At 39.3% G+C, this 22199-nt stretch overlaps 1 protein-coding gene across 2 annotated transcripts in view; it reads left to right on the plus strand.

The window, feature by feature from the left end:
* Window positions 1-22199, plus strand: part of LOC133116171 (ly6/PLAUR domain-containing protein 1-like) — a 43266-nt gene that overhangs the window by 11085 nt on the left and 9982 nt on the right. For both annotated transcript variants that reach the window (XM_061225447.1, XM_061225446.1), the window contains exon 2: window positions 2396-2530. In XM_061225447.1, coding sequence (XP_061081431.1) covers window positions 2396-2530 — 135 coding nt within the window. The remainder of the gene's footprint in view (window positions 1-2395; window positions 2531-22199) is intronic.

Genomic DNA, 22199 nt, shown 5'->3' on the forward strand with positions numbered 1-22199 from the left:
TTTTATTTTTTCAGAAATGGTCAGCACTTGTCAGACTTATGAATGAGTGAATACCACCATATTAATGAGTAAATCTGCAGTCCCTGTCAACCAGGCCTAAAAGGCTGAAGTAGAGAGATTTGCTTTTGGTTCACTGTGTGCTTTTGTGGGAGGGCATTTTAAGCACTGTCACAGCTTGTCTCTTCTGAGTGAATATGTCATTGGTTTTGAGCTATTGCACCAGGTGTGCTAATTATATTAACCCCTTAAGTATCGGCCCTTTCCTTGACACAAGCTTATAAATGACATACCCAAAATAAATAAATAACATATTTACTATTCTTGAACCCTTTTGACTTGAGGCATAATCCTGGTCTCCTCTGGGGAAGGTAATCCTATGGGGTCTGTTCTCCAAGAGTCAGGGTTACTCCAAATAGTACTAAAACAAAGTTACAGACCAAAAATGAGCATTCTGCATTGTTTTTTCTAATCTATGTCTAATCTAGGCAGCTTTCCAAAAAGGATTTACGTTATATTATGGGTCTTATAAAGTGTAAAATGCTACATTTTGCTTACAACAATATATTTATTAATATAGTTTGCACTTCCCCCTGCCTGTCACCCTCCCCTACCTCTCTGTCCCGAACTCCCTCTCCTTGCATCTATCCTCACAGCAATAGATCGAGAAGATCATAAAAATAAGTACAATAATCACAATAATACCATCTTGTATTCTGATCTATTCATTGAGGTCCATTCACTTTCTATAATTTCACACGTTATTTAGTATTCAAAAACAGACTGGCTTCTTATTTATAAACATACTTTTTTTTTTTCATACTAATTTTTAGAATGTATTTTGTTGCTCACCGATATAAAATGGGGCCACATCAATGAAAATGCCCTCTATTGTGTTGTCAACATTGTTTTCACTGTCTCCCTCAGAAATATTCACTCCGGCAAGAGATTCCTTGGAAGTCCTCCAAAGGAAGTCCTCTGTTTAGACATGGGCATTTCTAAATATATTTTTTGTTGTTGTTTTTTTTTTTTTTTGCCGAAGCGCAACAGACTCCATGTGTGTATTAAAAATGCTACAGTTTTGTTATGCAGGCAAAAAAATGCTGTGTTTTATGCAAGCCTAACGAATTATACACCATTGGAAACGTAATGTCATTAGCTAAAATGCTTTTTAATCGATAACATGAACGTAATCAGTTTTTTGATGAGCTGAAGTTGAAGTGATTTTTCTTACACACCGACGGGGGTAACATGTTTTCTCTGCAACAAAATTACAAATGCTGTTCAGAGACGGTTGTACTTGGGCTCATCGTGTTCGAGAGAGCCTAGACAAAACCTAGATAATAGCGTTCCTATGTACAAGTACTTGTGTAGAAATATACAACGGCAAAACTTACAACAATCATAATTCCTCCAGAGAAATTCTAAGTTAAGTTAGGACATTTTTTATAATGAGAAACTATTATGCCTTTTGGTCCTGTGTACACTTGTTGTGAAAAGGACACTGACATTACCTTATTTCTTGTTTATTTCTAAATATTTCATTATTACCTAGTGTGGATTTCCAAGAAATATGGTAATTGGATATGGAATCAAAAACCCCTCACCGCCCCAGCCTTTAATTGGCTCCAAATTTGTGTTAAATATTAATTGTTCTATTACTCAGTATATCTTTTTACTGCCATTTTGAATACCATACCATATGACAGCATATGTACTTGAAACCTAAATGAAATACATTGGTGTCCCTGACAAAGCAAATATTTAATATACGGGAGCATATTCTGACAGTCCACTGACGGGTAGGTTTTTCTATTTAGTTTTAAATAGTATGAAATCACGGTTGTTTGTGCCATCAAGTATGAGGAAAAACTAAGCTGCAATTTTTTATGTCATATTGGGATTGAGGCAGACCATTGTGAGATTTGAGGCTTCCCAGCATTTGTTTGCATGAGCGCTCCTTTGCTCTGCTCCTCCAGTAAAACAGCAGCCCCCTGAAGCAGCAAGACTCCTCATTTACTTGTTATTCACCAGTCTTAATCTTGGTTTCTCTGTACTCTGCATCTCTCTCGCTCTCAGTGCAGTGTTTTTACCTTGTTTTTCTTCCTAATTTCCCAGCTTTCAGCTTACTTGAGATGCCACTCACTACCAACACAATTGTTACACCTCAAGTACCTTCAGACAAACATTACAACAAAATCAGTGTTTTGTTTCCCCGCACAACTCAATTTTCAGGCAATCACATGTGGTTAAAATGAAGGAAAACATCTATTTCTGATCCACAAAGGGGGAAAGATACTCTGAAAGATGCTCAGTTGCACTTGTGAGATGAATGGTGAAATATTTTTGTATGCCTGTGAATTTACCTCGGTTACCTTTGTCTGTGTTAACCCCACAGGGCTGGCACTTCAAATCCAGTGCTATCAGTGCGAGGAGGTTAAGCACAATGACTGCTCCACCCCGGAGTTCATCGTCAACTGCACCGTCAACGTGCAGGACATGTGCCAAAAGGAGGTGCTCGTGAAGGAAGATGGTAAGAGGCAACCATGCTGGTGTTGCGTGTCCACCCCCCCCCCCCGTTCCCCTCCCCCTGCCCCGGGGCAGTGAGGCCGAGCCACACCAGGGTGCTTGTGGACCTCCAGAGATCAGGGCTACCTGCACGGTCCAGACCCGGTATTAGTTTATTGTTGCGCTGGAGTAGAGCAACGTAACACTGGCTCTGGAGAGCTGCAGTGGCAAAAGGTCTTACTCAGCCCTGAACCTGGAGGACCACACAACCGTGGAGCCATTGAAGCAACAGGGCCTGCAGGCTTTAATTTAAGCAGGGTCCGCAGTTCAAACCTAATTCAAACGCATAATTTTTCTTGACTGAAGCCATTTAGCTTAAATCCCCAGTTCTGAGACTGTTCATGTAGTGGACAAAGGAGACCTGTAGCAGCTTTTAATATAACAGTAGCCTCAGTTTGAGCTCATTCATGCAAGTTCAGTAATGGAGGCTCTCAGGTGGTATGTCCTTCTAAGGCACTGGTTCTCAGTGCAGTTGTGTGACCTGTGAGAATGGAGTTCTCGCTGTGCCAGAGCTGAGGAGGGGAGGAGAGAAAGGGATGGGGCGGGTTCCTTTGGCTATACCCAACCCCTTCATGCAAAAGGTAATCCTATTGGGTGTCTGCAGTCAGCTTCGGGAGCAAAAAGAATAAAGGAGGATAAAAAGTTGTAAAGAGGAACCAAAACATTCCAAACCATGCTTCAGCAGATTATCAGTGAATAATTTTGAAATGGGAATGAAAAACAAAACGGTTGCACAATCAAATAATCAGGTAGTTGCCAAGAATAATCAAATAAAGGTAGTTGCCTCATCTTCCAGCGAACTTGTAAGGAAACTGAGAGCACTTTGATTCCACTGTATCAGACATCTTAGGTGTGCTCTGTTATACACACAATCCCAGACACTTATTTTCCCTTGAAAGATTAGTATTTTCAACTGTTTAAATATTTGTTCCAATTAAGTTAATTGATGTATTGACTATTAGTGTTAATTAGGTTTGAAAGTGAGTATGGCATGCTTTGCGTGATGATACTCAAGCACGCACACTGGACCTATTCTCTCCCCCTGCAGCTATTATCAGGCTTCTTATTGGTTTAAAGATGAGCTGAAGGCAAAGTTAGAGCAGCACTTCCGCGATATGATCTATATGTGTGAAACAGATCTTTAGGTGGGGGAATTTGGGGGGGGCGGGGAGTCGATTTGTCAGACGTTACAGTAAATGGGGGGGGGGGGGGAGCAGAGCCGTAGCCTATGACTCTGGGGGAAAGAATACGCTCTGCTACGTGAAAGGATATTGATTGGAGGGGAATGGAAAATTGATCCAAATATTTTTATCTAAATACTTGCCCGCTGGTACGTGATGGCGTCAAATCTTGTAAAATCTCCAGGAAGTGGATATAAAAAAACAAGTATGAAAATGTTATTATCTTTCTGGAATATAAACTTTAAAACTTGTTCGTATGGTTATGATTGAAGAATTGACTAAATTGAGGAAGAAGTGAATTTCTTGCATAACTTACAGTCTGGTTATGCATATTTCTGCTGTCACAACTTTTAGATGGCAATCTGGTTGCGACCAGACAAACTGACTAAAGAATATTGTTCCACCTGGCACTCCAGCGTTTGTCTAATTTGTGTGCTTGTTTTGTTCACACGCGCGCTGTCAGAACTGGAAAGCGTGCAACTTCGAAACAGCTCTTCGCTTAACATTTCTGCTGTTATTCTGGATGGTGAGATGCTTCCACGGGCTCTGTGCTTTCTGTATTTTGGATAAGTTGATGCAATCTACCTCAGTACATCTGTTTCCCAGCACACAGGTTTTGTGAATCAATACAGATACCTCTGAACTGGAATTGAATGTTATGATAGAAAAGCCAGAATTCTTAGAATGCGCCACAGTGCACAGTCCTAACTGTGAAACAGAAAACATTCCTCTGTCATAATGAAGGTAAAACATGCCTTTCACAAACACCAGAACCCACTACCATAGGATTATTTTTCATGTCTTTTAGTTGCTAAGCAGCACTGTTGCACAAAGGCCATCAATTGCTGGCCTTTCTGTGTGGAGTTTCCACATTCTCCTCATGTCCAGGTGGGTTTCGTCTGGGTATTCAGGTTTCCTCTCACAGTATGCAAGTTAGGCTAATTGGAGCAGGTATGAGTGTGTGAGTGAATCTAACCTGTGACCTGTGATGGATTCACCAGGGTGTGACGGTAAGAGCAGTCGGAGGGTTGCCGGTTCGATCCCGTCCTGGGTGTGTGTGTGAATGAGTGAATGAGAAGCTTCAATTGTACAGCGCTTTGGATAAAGGCGCTATATAAATGCCTACCATTTACCATTTAATGGTAATAATCTCTTCTGTGTCTGGATAGGCTGTTGTATGCCTGAAATACTGTTTTTATTACTGCTGCCTGTATTTGACATTTCCCCCTTGATAGTCTTCCAAGTTGTACTTTTATTTTATTAAATTATTTTAATGGCTCAATGTCACTATTCATTTATTCAAGTCAAGTATTATACATTTACTTGACCATAAACATTGATTGCTTCTAGTGTGGTCATTTTTTCCCCAGGACAGCCCCGTATTTCAGGTACTTTTAACATGTCCTTACTTATTCTGAGAAAATTAGTTTTGAATGTGTACATTAAATATTACCAAATTTCAATGGGCTTTCTGACTATAATTGCCATTATTTTAGGTTGGTCCTGCTGAAAAGCTTTTGAAGGAATAGTGTACAGAAAATTGATGTGGAATAATAAATAATAAGCCAAAAAACCAGATCTGCTTTTTCAGTAAAATCACATCTTAGAAGCACCCTCTTCTTGCAAGTCCCCACATTCCACATCTGAAAATAAAGGCTCTAATTCAGAGCCACTTTGCCCAGCTCTTCAATTACTGCTGTAACAGTGTAAAACCTTATTCTCTCTGATTGGTCATAATTCCAAATAGCTCTATTTAACAGCACAATACCAAGTTATTTCGAGAACTAGTCTGTGCGCACTCTCTGCTTCTCTGCACATTCTGCATTATGCACAGGGAGGGGTAGATGGATATGCACTTACTGTACATTACCTGCAGAACGGCAGGGCCCATAGACACCAATCCAAAGGATCTGATTCGTTCTGTGATTGACTTAAAGGTACAATAGGTAATTTCGGACTCCGATTGGTCAAGAGAGGAATTGCAATAACAGACAACCTCAAACCACAACACTGTATGCTTCCCACAGTCTATGAATATAACACGGAATATAAATCTTGGCTGCGTAACTGGCTGGCTATATAACTAAGATATGATAGTCTACCACAAACGGTGCAACTGCAACTTACAGTTTGAGAGAAATAAAGGTTTACGGATGATTGAACACATAAAGAGAGAAAAGGAATGTGTAGCTGCCCAAATTGCACTCCTGACAAGTGATCACTGAAAACTCTGTATACTATTGCTTATCTAGTTAGAAAACAATACCAGTTTTGTATAACAAATTAGCAATTACTAGTTAGCTTCCCGAATGTGCAAATATGCACCTGAATGCTTGTGCAATCGCTACTATGTTCGTATTGCCTAGATTTTATTTAAGTCCATATATAAGTGCATATTTAAGTGCATATTTGTAAATTCTTCAAGCTAACTATAGCTAATTTGCTTGTTGCTACCGATAAAAAAAAAAAAAAAAAAAAAAAAAAAAATGTTTTATAACTAGATATGCAGTCATCGCTTGTCTGGAGTGCAATTTGGCCAGCTACACAAACAATCAGAATAAGCCCCCACGCCATTGGCTGTGGCATTTAGAACCATTTTTCAACCAATGAGCTTTAATTGCTGTACAGCTGTACAATGTTTTGATACATTTGACGGCCCGACAAATGTACACTTTGAAAGCCAAATTTAAGGACAATAAACACAGGCAAAGGGTGAGTCAACATGTCAGTGAGCCCTTTTCAATGATGGGAAGGGATTTACAATGGTCTTGTAACAATGTTTTAACACAAAAATCTTACCTATTGTACCTTTAAAAGTAAATTCAAACATCTGCTGACCAAAAGCCTAAAGAGAGAGTAAAGAGAGAGTAAAGAAAGCATTGATAAGTCAGATAGGCCAGCCATGGCACAATTTATTTGAAACCTTTTTGTATCTACCAGTGGTAGCCTCCTGACATACTGTGACAATAAGTAATTTGAATTGTATACAAGCCAAAAAATAATAATTTTCTTTGCATGAACATTATCACATTACGATTATGTGGAAGAATACTGGATAAAGAAATGCATGTTCATGCTGATTATGAAATTATCTACAGTAAGATGCATAGACTGCTCAATTATGTTGGTATTAATTTGTAATTATTATCACTTGTCTAAGACAAATTCTAATTATTTCAGATTTTTTGTTTCATATTATGTTTACCGCATACTATATTTATTATGCCGAGAGAGATTTTCGCAAAATATTTCATTAATTTATATAGCTTAGTATATGAACAAGAATAAACAATTGAAAACAGGAGTACATATAGGAATTGGAATGACAAAAAAGACAATGAACAATAATGCAAATAATAAATGTTTCCCTGTTTGTGGGATTCATATCAAGTCAAATTGGACAGCATATCACCCACGCCGATTGGCTTATGAAAATGCGCACACTGCATGGGACAGTCCCAAAGCGATCACTCTGCCATAAGCTGGGGCTGTGACCTGTGCCATAGATGCGGTCTGAGCTGGTGAGAAAAAGGGAAAATCAGGGACTTGATGGACATTTGCAGTGTGCTGCTGGACCTTGTCTGATGCACCCCCAGCAGCAACTCTACCCCCACATTGGCACACAGCAAGTCAGTGACTTGCCAAACGGCGCTGGCACCCCAAAATCCACGAAAAAAAGAGCACTTCCCCAGTGCAACAGCTCACAACACGCCATGCACCACCCGGAGAATGGAGCCCGTCATGTTAATGTCGCATCACGCGGTACCTGATTTACTGACTGCTGTTGAAACCTTTAGACAACTCGTGACGTGCGTCTGGCTTGTCAATGTTTGGTGCCATAAAATACATTTCGTCTAACCTGAGGATCTCAAGCTCCGCGGTGACTGGTGGATTTGGTGTGTGCCTGCACTTAAGCGCTTTAGTAAAGGAATTGATCACCTTCTCACCGAGTCCTAAAATAACTGCTGAATGAAAGGAGACGCGTAAACCCACAGACGCAGTGGGCCGACAGGACTGGAGTTTGAGGCCCCTGATCCAAGATATTGACCATATGTCCGTCTTAAATACATTTAGTGCGTGTGTGTGTGAGTTGCATTTTGAGATGCACAAACATACATTCACAGAGAGAGGGGAAGAGCTTGTTAAAGGACAAACAAACTCAGGGAAAATCAGGTTTCGGTCATCATTTACAGCTCTGTGGACAATAGCCAAGGAAGAAAAAAAGAAGCGAGACGTGTTTTCAGTCCTTTTGTAGCTCTCCGTCTGGTAATAGCCTCTCCAGTTTTGATGACAAAAAGATGGTGAGCCGGCGGCCTTATTTTCAGGTGTTTGGATGGCTTTTAAAAAAAAAGCATTATCGCTTTCTCTTATCTCTGATTCTGTAAGTCCTTGCCTCCCTGCTTTAAAGCAGGCATACGCCGGCAGAAGGGCCGCAACAGCGTGCAGTGAGAGCTAAGTCATTACGGGCCCGGTGTAAACAGCGCGCTGGAAGTGAGGAGAAATAAACGCTGAAATAAACGTATCGCTGAAATGTCTTCTCCACTGCTTATTTGTGTTGACGGCAGTGCCAGTGTCGAGTGCCTCTCTGGTTGGTGACGGTTTAATAGGCCCCCTAGGACTGCTTTCAAAAGGTGCCAAAAGTCACCACACAGTTATGATTTGATATGTGCTGTATAATTGAAGTTTGAGTGTTATGAACCGTTCTGTCAAAGTGCTGAACGCACTGGAAACAAACCCCAGGGAAGGTGTTTAGCTGGAAACATAAAGTATTGTGGCACTATCAAGCCAATGATCCTCAGTGAATACTGTATGAACGCTTGATAAATGGTTGATATGGCCAATCGAGTGCTTTTGCTGGGTTTATTTTTCATAGAACAGCATGTTGAAGTATGGCCATGTAGAGAGTTATGATTTTTTTTTTTGATAAATGAATCAAATTTCATGTGTAAACCGGTTGATTAAATGTGCTTTTCGGCACACTGTGTTTGACCCTCAGTTGTCATTTTACTACCACTTTGAAAAGCTTCTGCACAGACGTGCGCGCGTGCGTGTGCGTGCACATGCATACATGGCAAGTTAATGCTGGTGTGTGGGGGCATGCAGTAGGCTTATTCATACTTCTCAAATGGTAACATTTCCACCGCATAAGAAAATTAATGTCAATTTGAGAGGAGCAATATTAATTTTATTAAGGCAGGCCATCGCTAAAGAAGAAGATGAGACTGCGTCCACTCATTTGTGTAACATGCGTATTGCTGCTGAAGGCAGTGCTATTTTAAGCATCTGTGAAGCCCAGTCCTTTGGTCACATGACTACCTACCACAGGTGGATAATATATAACAAAAACTAGCTCTGTCATTTTTGGATAACCTTTAAATTGAGTGCATGTCTCACAGAGATTGCAGAGAGAAGTTCTCGGACAGACCGATTGCGGCCCCCATCACCCGTAAAAACACACCACATACCCTGCAGCATCAAGACATGTACCCTCAAACGCTGGCGCCAGTGTAACCATCCAGGGTGTAGATCACCCGGGATAAGCCCCTACAGCCAGTCCAAAATGACTTTCAGCTCTTGAACAACGCCTATTATTCCGGCTGCAATGCGGACTGACTTCTCCCTCAGAGGGCCTGACAATCACACGCTGCTGAGGGGGTCGTGTCAGAGTGTGGGATTTTTCTGTACATCTGCTGCTCTCCGTGAGCACCTGGTCGTAGCTCGCTACAAATCATCCCTGCCTTTGTGGAGAATCGAAGTCAAAAACGCACGACAGCCGTTTGAGAACTAACTGCAGCCAATGGTGTCATGTTTCAGTTCCCCAGAAAGGACTGAAATTACAGTGGCAATCATTCCACCGTGGCAACAGAATAACTTTCTGGTTGATGTATTGTCCACGTTTGAGGACAGAACACACTGCAGGTACAGACATTAATGTCTAAAGTGTGGCTGCAATCCTGAATATTCCTGTGACTGTTTTTCTTCTTTTTTTTCTAATTCTGTAGAGCAGAGTGTGGATTATAAGCATCGTCTTCAGTGCGCTGGAACTTCCTCATGCGGAATTTGCATGCTTATTTTTGGTTATAAGCAACAGGTACTAACAGGAAGGGTAACCTGCATGGCAAGGATCATCAAATCCAGGGTTTCATGGGCTGAGAACTGCTGCTTTTCCACCCTCCTGTTACATCACAGGTGGGCAATTCCAGTGTATGCAGGTTACTCTGGCTAAATGAGCTAATTGGCTGTATACACCAACACTTGTTCTCTGAGATTAGATCACAGTAAAACCATATCATACAGAGACACAAGAACAGTTTTTGACTGGCATTAATGCATTCATTAAGAAATGTCAGATGGCATAAATGTTAGAGCCAATTAAGTAATTAAGACCAGCAGTTTGCATGAAAACCAGAAACAGATACGGCCCTCGTTGCCGACCTCTGCTTTACATGGTAGTCAGGAGTGAAATAGCTAATCAGTAGCGCTAATTGTTCAGTTAATTACCTGAGAGTAAAGAAAACCAGGAGTGGATTTGGATTTGATAATCCCTGCTGTATGGTATAAAGCCAGGAAAGAGGAATAATTCTTGCTCTGTGGGCTAGACACAAACCTGAATTAGGCCTGTCACTTCAACATTGTGTCACAGAATGGATGGATGAAGGCCCGTTCTTAATGGGAGATATCTGCAGGACAGCATGGCAGTCGTCTGTGACAAATACATTCAGTTGCCTCCCCACGGGAATTAATTATCCAGCGAAAGGCATGGCCAGGAACAGCGGTAGCCACTGAAAAGCCATAGGGTCCAGTTGGTCACAGCTCCTGAATGGCGCAACCAAAGGAAACTCTATGTTCTGTAAAAGGGCTAAAAAAAAGAAAAAAAGGCTTCCTATAATAATGACCAAATTGTAAGCACCAAGCTTGGATGGTGAGTCAGATATTTTTTTGTTCAGAATAAAATGCTTAACAAATGTTTTGTGTTGTAATGTCTTAACCAAGGACACTTCCCCCCCAAAAAAAATATGTGAATCGTTTTGGGGCTTGAGTTGGTGTTCTCACTGCTAATTTTCCACACCATAACTAGGTTGTAGATTAATCTTTTCTTTGTATCATAATGTAAGTAAAAGTCAGAAACTCAAAAAGACAACCTGTCACTTTGTGATAACCAACTCCGTCACACAATATAAATATTGTAGTCACCAAATAAGTTGTAGAAATTTTAATTTTTAATTTTAATTTCTATTACATCAAATATGTTTATTTAGAACATACTGACTTCAAACAGATGAAAAATATGCCCGGGTGTGTGTTTTTTTTACCCACAGGCTTTTGACCAATCTTTCATTGCAACATTCTCAACTGGGTAAGGTACTGCTGAGGTAAAAAAGCACATATCGTTGATGGACATAACCAGATAACATTTCAAATGTGTCTGGAAACAAAAACCTATATAAACGATAGCCCTTCCTTCACCGTTTTCAATGTTGATAACTGTTTGAAGATTAATTAATAACAGTAGAAATGAAGAAGAAAAACTCAGTTGAAATCTTACTTTTTGACATGAAAAGCATTAAATCCCCCCTCACTTCAATGATGTGTTGCTTATTCATGAAATTATGGTGAAATGGAAAATTTTGAGACCAAAATCTTTGTATGGAGCGAGATTTAAGTAGTGTGACAACCAATCTGTAGAAATGTGATTATCTAATCAGCCAATTGTGTGGCAGCCTTTTTAATGAGGGAGGTCAACGGAGAATGGCCAGACTGTTCAAAGCTGACAGTAACATGAATAACCACACATTACAACAGTGGTATACAGATGTATCTCTGAACACACAATGCATCAAACCTCTATGTGGATAGGCTACAGCAGCAGCAGACCTAAGTCAAAAAAAATAGCTCAAATGCCTAATAAAGTGCTCACTGAGTGAATATAGTACATTGCACATAAAAGCCGGGACTGTACAGTAGGTGCTTGATTGCAGACCTGTGTCAATGAATTTAACTCAATAAAACTCAGTAGTATAACAGACAAGCAGAATTAAGTGATTATACTCTACGTTTTCTTCATATGGTTATGAAATATGTGGATTTTGTATGCATTTCATTTGGACAAGCTATTTTGAAGTAGCTGACATTTAATGTTGTGATTTGAAATTCTGTGGTAGTCATCCTGCTTAAGAGAGTCTTCTGAATAAAGACAAATAAAACAGAATTTGTCAGACATATTGCGGTCAGCTATTCTACTGGCTTAGATTTCAGTCACACATTTTGAACCTGTTCTCCAGTTTTTGTGCATTTGCCCATTTGGGAAAGGGAGCCAAGTATAACAGTTGGTTGATATTAATTTCCAGAAATGAAACCGCACAGATGGTTTTTATTTGAAAATAAATTGATTGAAAAGGAGAGGATGACTTATGGGACAGTGGAGTAGTATAATGGACAGGAGGACTGTCTTTGTGTTATAGACTGAGGAAAAGATTGATTGACAATACCCTAAGGTTGCTGATACGCATTGTTTGGTCTCATAAGCTGGACAAAACCGTAAGATTGCTGAGGTGCATCATTTGCATAAGCCGGACAATAGCACAAGGTTGCTGAGAAGGTATGTTTGAAATTGTAGACCGGGTAAATGCCGTAAGGTTGCTGAGATGCGCCATTTGCATTTGTAAGCCAGACCAGAGGAGCGAAGTTAAACAAGATGAAGCAGGATTCATCAGGCCTGTAATGGGGCAGCCTCCATGTGCTGTCAATCATGACTTCTTTCAGCTAGCTGAAAGTCTGCTTTCACAGCAAAGCTACTATTGATTGATTGGTCGGTTCAAAACCGTGAGTCACTACACATTATTTTGGGTTATTTCATAACCATAAGGGATTCTTAATTGTATGTGTGGGGAAGGTATGGAGGAATGACGTTTATTATGTAATCAATTTAAGTACAATTTAAGGCCTTGTTGGACCTATTGTTGAGGAGAACAATAACGACATTTGGCCTGTTCAAATCTGATTCACAGTCACCAAAAACCAAGGCAAACACTTTTCATATGCAATTACATTACAGCAGGGTTCATTTGAACTGTGCTGCTATTACTGAAAGACCTCTGAGGTTGGCAAAACACAGAAGATAATTCAGTCTGGTGTTGTTGCATTCCAGGCTTGTAAAAACTACAGACATTGCAGATCTGTACTGAAATAATGGAATCACTAAATCATACAGTGGTGTGCAAAAATCTGAGCACCCCTTGCCAAAAAGTATTTTAGAATTAATATTTAAGTGAATAGAAGTGAACCAAATGGAAATGGTATTTAACACATTTCTTGAAATTTTAAAGCAAGATTACTTTTTATTAAAAAAATTTACAATTTCAGAATGATAAAAAAAGGAAAAAGGCACTTTGTAAAAGTTTGGGAACCTTGTCAGTTAGTAACTCCTCCACTGGCTAGCATTTACAGCTTTACACTTCCGGTAGCGAGTTAAGAGTTTTTCAATGGCATGTTTGAGATCTCGCCACAGATTTTCAATAATATTCAAGTCCGGGGACTGTGGTGGCCATTCCAAAACCTTCATCTGTCTTTCCTAGAGGTACTTCATGGTTGAATTCGAGGTATGCTTTGAATCATTATCTTACTGGAGTACTAAACCTCTCTTAAACTTCAATGTCTGGACAGACTTTGAAATATTAGCCTCTAGAATTTCTTGATATTTGGTGGAATCCATTCTTCCTTTCGCACAATATTTCCTGTGCCCCCAGCTGCCACACAACGCCAAAGCATAATGGATCCACCTGCATGCTTAACAGTTGGCAAGGAATTATTCTGTACAAAGGTTTTGTTAGTCCAAAGCACATTGTTCCAAAAGGCTTCAGGCTTCTCAATGTTTTGTTTTGTATACTTCAGACGTATTGTATTGAGGTTGTTCTTTCTGGCAACTCTGCCATGTAGATCCTGTGAACAGCTAGACCTGTGTTTGCTACAGTTTTTGCAGCTCTTTTGCAGTGATGTGTGGGTTCTTCTGAGCATTTCTCACCAGGTCTCGGGCCGTTCTATCTGAAATCTTTCTTGGTCTTCCAGACCTTGCCTTGACTTCAACTTGCATTTATCTTCCATTTTTTAACAATGTTTCTAACTGTGGAAATGGGTCATTTGAAACATTGAGAGTTTTTGTAGCCTTCTCCTGCTTGGTGGAAACAAATCATATATTTTTAAATAAACTTATTTTTGAACTAAAAAATAAATAGGCAATCTTGCTTTAAAATGTTCAGAAAGGACTCATGTTTAACTTAATTTAAACCGGGGGTGCCCAAATCTTTGCACCACACTGTACAAATTCCCAAACCCAAAGTGCAGAAACGTCTATCCACTGGGGTACTAACAGTTTCAATTGCTAGAGGTACGACTCTGCATATACATTTTTGCAAGTGTGCTTCTGTGCTGTCTCAACAAGATACTATCTATACTATAACATAGAATTCTGTTTGAAATGTGTTCTTAAACTTACAGTATGTGCACATTTTGTTTCCCTCTGCTCTATTAACTGAAACTAGTTCCATTCCTCCCTCTCTGACAATGCGTGCTTCTTGAATCGAGACTATCGTACATACAAGGTGTGACATATTCAAAGAGGAAAAAAGGGTTTTATATTGCACATACACTGTATAGTTCTTTATGTTCTGCTGGGAAGCCCACAAAAGCACTGTCTGGGAGATTCAATCATCTGGCATGTTCAATCATCTGCATCTGCGGATATACTTTGTAGCCACACACTGCAGCAGACATTGGTACTCTTCAACAAATTCAAATGGCATGGGGCTACAGGGCGCTCTAAACTCTGGCTGATGGGGCTCTGATGCGGTTCTAAAATGCACCATCTGAGTTTTCTCCGCTCTTATTTTCAGTTTCCACTTCTGACACAAGCCATAGACTAGGTCCAGCAACTCCTGTATGTACATACAGAATTTACAGAATTGTAAAGGAATAATATGGAGAGTCTGAAAGCTTTTGCTCTTTATATTTAATGCCTCTCAATGGGACACTTTGACACACCCAGGGCAGGGGATCAAACCAGCAACCTTTCAACTTCTGGACAATCGTTCTTACCTGCTGACTAGGGTGTATCCTATCGCATGCACTCTCCAGAACAGAATATAGTCTCTTTTCACTCTGCCAGTTTACCTTTTTTTCAATTGCATATACAATTGACACCGCTTTTGCAGGGACAGCGTAGGCACTTATTTAACCAGAGGGGCCATTATTGACCAACAAGGCAAAGTCCTCATACCCTATTGATGGAACACCTTTCTTCCCTGGGTGACACTCATGTGTCAAATTATGTGAGGCTCCCAGCCAAAATCAGCATCAGTACAGTCTAGATTTTTCTATAGGGTTACTAGGCACAGGTGAGTCAGTAGGGTGTCTCGAAGTTAACACCAACTTGTATGATGACTTTTTGACTAAAATAATGACACTTTGGGGGCCTGGGTTGATGCAGAAGTTTAAGGGTATATTTTGACTCAGACACTGATGTTCCCCTCTGGATCTTGTTCAAATGAGTTGCAAAAAGAACCATGATCTCAGCCATTGTTGTACAGGAACTTTATACAGCCATATCTGTTCAAGGATAAGTCGACCTCATGTTAAATTGCCCCCTGCCCCCACCAACTACCTCGAATGTATGGTCTAAATGTGGGAAAGGATGCTCTGAAATGCAAGTCTTATCAAACATCAGAGTATGAATTATTAACTTGAGAAAATAATACACCCAGCTGTTTACTTCGATACAGAACACTCTGCCCGAAAGCTGAAACGTAGCTTCCTTGATTTAGCTTAGATTGCTAATGCACTGGGGTGACATCATGGACTGTCGTTGACAGATAAGGGAAGTGCTCGCTATCATATAAAAGCCTGTGGGAAAATGCTTCGAAAAGCCCGTCTCCAGTTTAAAAAAGCTCAACTTAATTTACACTAGCGACAAATGATGTGAAATTATGAAACCTGCTCTTTCTGTACATACTGCAATACCCATTTGACAGAAATTCTCACACATTATTTCTTGTTCTTTAGAAATCTGATTGCATTTATATAAATAGAATGTCAGCATACGCTTAATTGCTTCTTTCTCCATTGCTTCCTCTGAATCACAGAAAGAAGCAAGGAAAAACAGACATGCATTGTAGGTTGTCTGTAGAGCATTACAATGGGTTGTGTGATTTGAATATAATTCTTCTCAAATTAAAATTTGATTTGAACATTGAAAACCTCAAGCCATTCCAGAATCAGTCAAGTATAAATTAAAAGATTTACAAGTATCTTGTGTGGAAGAAGTGACTTGTTTCCTGGCATAAAATTTGCGCATTATCATTCAACTATGTAAACAGTACACTATGTGTATATCTTTCTTTTTCAATTTATTTGTATAGTGCTTTTTACAGAGACACAAAGATGCTTAACAGAGTAACAGAAGGGCAAACGGGGAAAGGGTAAACGCCATGCCCAGGAGGATCCCATCCTCTGCTGACCCACGAGGTGTAAAAGTAGGGTGTAGTAAATCAATGACAGAAATGCAAATGGTTTGAACCGGTTACAGTTACATCAGAAAACTAGCTGGAGGAAGGAATCTAGGAAGGATATGTGTGTGCGTGGGTGGGTTGTTACATGAGTATGGATTGTATAGTCTGTAGATATACTTGATCATTTTATTATTGTATTGTTTGATTGTTTTTATTGTTTGTTGATGGTCTTTTAGGCCTATAGTTAATTTGTTCAACAACAACAAACATTTAAATGAAGAGCCTGGTTGGGGTAATATAGCTCTGTATATAACAATAAAATAAATTAAATTAATTACTACTAAATGCAGTTTATATATGGGTTTACCTCAGTATGTTTTGTATAATACACGTGTATATTTCAGGAGAAAAATGATTTTAAACTAGATGATGAAATTAACAAATTATTGCTGTGTTAACAGAGCTGGAAAACAATCTGAACCTGAAATAAAAACACAAACCTGGTTTGATAAGCTATTTTAAGACCAATGTTCTGTAAAAGGATAAAATATAGTTTGAGCGCACAAGGTTGACCAGCAGCATATATCCTGAGAGATAAAGTCATTCAGTTGAAAGCTCATGCAATATTGGACCTTCTGTTCTCTTCTCTAAATTATGTGTGAAAATGTGAAAATTGTCACTTTCCCACCTCTTATCCCTTCAGTTTGCCCTGGATAAAGACATCTAATTTAAAAGATAATTGCGTAATCACACGAAGACATTTCCCACTCATCGCTATTACGGGGGTAGTGTCCTACAGTGAAAGTCTAACCCACCTACAACAAAGGACAGGGGAGTCAAAGGGGCACATATTGCTGAGAAGGACCTCCATGGGTATGCTGGAGGGGAGAATGATACAGTCAAAAATAAATAATTCTAGATGCCAGACTGGCATCCACCTTTGTATTTATGCGTCAATAGCACTGATTTAATGAACTTCATTTTTATTTGATAAATTCTCCTATTATGTTTAATAATATACTTCTCAAGTTACAAATTGCAGTTTAATGGTGAAACGCTTGAAAACACTGCCATCGCCATTCACTACCTAATTCCATTTTCCATATTCATATTCCATTTGTTTATTTATGTTTGGAAACCCATTATTAAATATTGCAGAAACTGAGATATGATTTCATAACGCCACCCACATAAATAAAGCATGAAAACCATCTCATTCAGATTAATCAAACTGTCCGACCATCAGAATTGTCTGGCATGGTTTTCATCTCTGTAAATCCCAAAAGCACAATTCAACTCCGGTTTAAACTCTCTGAGGTAGATAACAATAAGACTGAGGTGAAGTCAACCCAAATGTATCTTCTAATTTCATTGCATTGTATTCTGATAATGAAGATAAACTAACATTTGGGGCTTTTTTCGTTTTTAAACATTGTTTTCGACGTTTTTAATTGGGATTAAAATTAGGATATTGCATGATCAAAATATGGATATTAGTGCCGACACTGCCGGACCATTAACGTCTGTTGGTTGGCGAACAAAGACGCTGTAGCCGGATTCGTTATGGTGTCCAATAGAACCTTATTTAAAAGTTAATTAGAGATTAAAGTTCGCGATCCAGGACCCTAGATGCCGGCAGCCACCCACGCATAATATAATTGGATTCCGCGGACGTTTTCACAATATATCCACTGATGTGTATGTTTGCCGCTTACACACCAGAAAACAAACATTGACTGCAGGGATGCTGGCTCACGGAAGCGACCCAGATTTGCGCACACAAATTAAGACCTAATATTTCACCCCCTTTCCTATTTGCCAACGCCTGCAAGGCAATCATATCGGGGATCCCGCGTAATTCAACAGCAGATTTCTTTTAAATTAGCCTACGGCGTAGGATAGCTACTTCTACGCTTAATGTATTCAATAATGAATTTGCGAATGTGGCATTTAAGGGGTAGGAACACCAGCTTAATTTGTTAATGAACGATATTCTGCATCCTTGAATCCCAAGGAAAAAGCTGGCTGTCCATTATAATGCGTCTCACTGCTCGGCAAAATGGTATTGATTTTGATGAACGTGCAGCTATTAATGTTGATATAACAGTTGATATAATGTCATTGCTGTCACGCCGGGATAAATTCAGAATTGTCTCCACTATTGAAAACGTGCCATGTCAGTTGCAATGCAGTGATGCAAAATGGGGATAGCTCTAAAATAATGTATGAAACTAAATAGGAAAAAATATTAATATTTGATCATTGTTCTAGTTAATTTAGTTGAGGCTGGGGGGGACAACTGTGTTAAGTTGTCAATAATCAAATCTGTCCAGAAATTAATTTTGTGGCAGGAGTCATTGCATAATCACTGGTTGGTTCATCCTTTCAAAATTTATATATGAATTAATAGATTGTGTGATTAATCTCACCAGCTGAGGGCTCTCTAGAATGAATACATACCCAGGCTTCCCTTTTGTGGATAAATACCTATTTCCTCCAAATGTGGCATCCAAATAGTCAAAATAGTGTTTTGTGCATACATGAATTACAGGCCCGTGCTATGGTTATATTAATTTGTTCATCGGATAAAAATGTGTAAATTATTTGAAAAACATGATGAAGCTAAAATGTGAACTTGATATACAGTAGTAATCCTACTCATAGTAGAGGCAAGTACATGTATGGTTTTTTAAAAACATATATAATTTGAGGCTCAGGGTGATGAGAGCACCTTTTGCTCAGGTATGAAAACGCTTCCCTCTCCAGTGCTAACTGGATGGTAGCTCTAGAGAGCAGTGGGTAATTGGCCAGAGCAGCACAAATCACCGAAGAATGACCTCTCTGTTTGGTGGCTGCCGGTTGCTATAAAGAGGCCTGTGAACGCAGCTGCAAAAGGTGATACATTTAGCTTCAGCTCATAATATCGCTTTATAATTAGAGAGCTGTGTGGGAGAACATTACAGGAATGATTGATTGAAACATGGAGACGCTAAAGGTACAACAGAAATAGTACTACGTATCATAACTAAATGTCAAAACAACTGTCGGCTTTCAACAACCGGTAGTAAAAAACCATCAAGTTGTTTTATATTTATTTTCCCTTCAATTGTCAGTGCGAAATTCTCGCTACCAGATTTGTTACTTCAGTATAGTAAATTACCGCTCGATGATTGTGGAAGGACCGTACCATATGGGGCAACATCATGTGTTGTAGGTCTGTCGTGTGTGGCATGTACTATCAGTCAGATAACTTGGACAGAAGGCACACATTCTGTATTGTATACATACGAGATGAGAGTTCATGCAAGTTTTTTTGCCGGTGTGTGTCTGAAAGGATTTCAGCTTGTCTGACAAGTGATCCGGCCATATCTATTATCCATGTGTGCAAGAAAGCAAGTGTGTTTAATGATATGTAACAGCACAATCTAAAATCTTAGGACTTTGAAACCTCTTTGGAAAGAAAACTTCAAAAGGATGAAAATACAAATATACATTTGCTTTACACAACAGGATTAATTCAGTAAAATAAAGAAATTGCATCTGCGTGTGTTGTGTGTGCTTCTAAACTTTTATCCAACAAAAGAAGCTGTCATGGGCTTGCATCATTAGCCTTTTTTTTCTCTTTTTTTTTTTCAATGTATTTTTCATCTGAATAATCTCTTACTGAATAAAGATGAAGACACATCTCAGGCTAATCAACACAATGTCTCTTGAAGTTCAGCAAGTTTTGACGAAGTGAAAATTGTCAGTTTTTACCTTTTTTACACTGTCCTTTCATTACAGAATCGGGCAGCTGCTGACTTTAGTGCATCTTAAGATTTGGCTGAACACTCTTCTCCTCCCGCCTCTCTGCAGTTTTGATCCAATATAATTTGTTGCTTCGTGCCTACAGAGCCTACCAGCCTGCTGGAGGGAGATTTGGGGGTAATAACAATGACTGATGATAAGTTGCTGTGCTTTTGAGACAGAATAAGTGGAGTATGCTTGGAATAGGGAGACTTGACACGTTGAATGGCGTTGTTGTAATATACTTCAATGACTGTTTAAAACAACACATGAAATAAATGCAGACAGAATGTTTTTGAAGAATGCCGATGAGGAACAATGATGATTGAGCTAATTACATGCATAGGTGTGTCTACATTGGGTGAGATGTGGCAACTTTATATGTGCAGACCAATGACAAATGAAAATTGTATTTCTGTAGTTACATAAAAATAATTTTTAAAAGACGTCATAAAATCAAGGCTTGTATTTACTTAATGTCCCATTTCCATTGTCCAGATCATTGTTTATTGCTATTATTTGTGATCGATAAAACAATTAAAGGGCATCCACTTGAGTGTTTTCAGCACACATATTCTGTACAGTGCACAAGAAAGTATGTGAACCCTTTGGAATTTTCTGTTTTTCTGCATTAATTGGTCATAAAATGTGTCACAAGTATAGACAAATACAATGTACTGAAGCTAATAACACACACACAATTATAATATGTCATGTCTTTATTGAACACACCCATTAAACATTCATAGTGCTGATATAAAAAGCAAGTGAACCCTTGGATTTAATAACTGGTTAAACATCCTTTGGCAGCAATAACCTCAAACAGGCTTCCGGTAGTTGCGGATCAGAGCTGCACAGTGTTCAGGAGAACGGCTTCAGCTCAGCCATATTCTTAGGCTGTCTGGTGTGAACAGCTCTGGAGGTCATTCCACAGCATCTTCATTGGGTTAAAGTCTGGACCGGGTCATTCCAAAAGCCACGTTTTCTTTTTTTGAACCCATTCTTTAGTATATTTACTTTCATGTTTAGGGTCATAGTCCTGCTGCATCACCTAACTTCTACTGAGTTTCAGCTGGAGGACAGCCACCCTGACATTATCCCGTAGAATACCTTTATGAACTTGGTTATTAATTTCCCCCTCAATAAGGGCAAGCTGTCCAGGCCCTGAGGCAGCAAAACAGCCACAAAGCAGGATGCTCCTTCCACCGTACTTCACTGGTGGGATGAAGTTTTCATGTTGGTTTGTGGTGCCCTTTTCATGCCATACATTTTCCCCAGTAGTATTGTAGAGTCTCCAGGTGCTCTTCAGGCACGCAGTGATGCATTTTTGCATATGGTAGACTCATGAACGGAGATGTTAACTAGTTCCAAAGATTCCTTCAAGTCTGTAGCTGTTACTCTAAGGTATTTTTTTACCTCATTGAGCATTCTGCATTGTGCCTTTGGAGTCATCTTGGCTGGGCGCTCACTTCTAGGGAGAGTAGCCAGAGTAATAAATTGTCTCAATTTATGGACAGTTTGTCTAACTGTGGACTGATGAATATCAAAACTTTGAGATTACTTTGTAACCCTTTCCAGCTTCATGCAAATCAACAATTATTGATTGTAGGTCATCTGAGATCTAGTTCACATCAGCAGATGTCATAGTTCATAGTTCACATCAGCAGATGTTTCTTGTGAATAGCGAACTCAAAATGTTTCAGTGTTTTTTATGAGTGAAAGTAGCTCTAACCTCTAATCTCATTTCATTGATTGGACTCCAGGTTTGCTGACTCCTGACTCCAATGAGCTTTTGTTGAAGTCATTAGCCTAGGGGTTTGCATACTTTTTCCTGCCTATACTGCAAATGTTTGAATGATGTATTCAATATGGAAAAGAACAATACAATAATTTATGTGTTAGTTAAAACAGATGTGTTTGTTCTTTACTGTAATTTACATGAAGATCAGACTCAAATTTCGGCATAAATGCAGGTAATTCTGAAGGGTTCACTTACTTTTTCTTGCCACTGTAATTGACCTGGGAGGCTGCCAAATTCATCAAGATTTACAGAATCCTGAAGGGGGTAGGAAAGTTTTTCATTTGGGGAATAAAACTTTAAGGCAGACTACTTTATGGGATCAACAAAATGAGAATGTTTGAAAAAATAAAATGGGATTAGTGGGTG

This window comes from Conger conger, chromosome 17 (assembly GCF_963514075.1).
Source record: "Conger conger chromosome 17, fConCon1.1, whole genome shotgun sequence".
In the NCBI taxonomy this organism is placed as follows: Eukaryota; Metazoa; Chordata; class Actinopteri; order Anguilliformes; family Congridae; genus Conger; species Conger conger.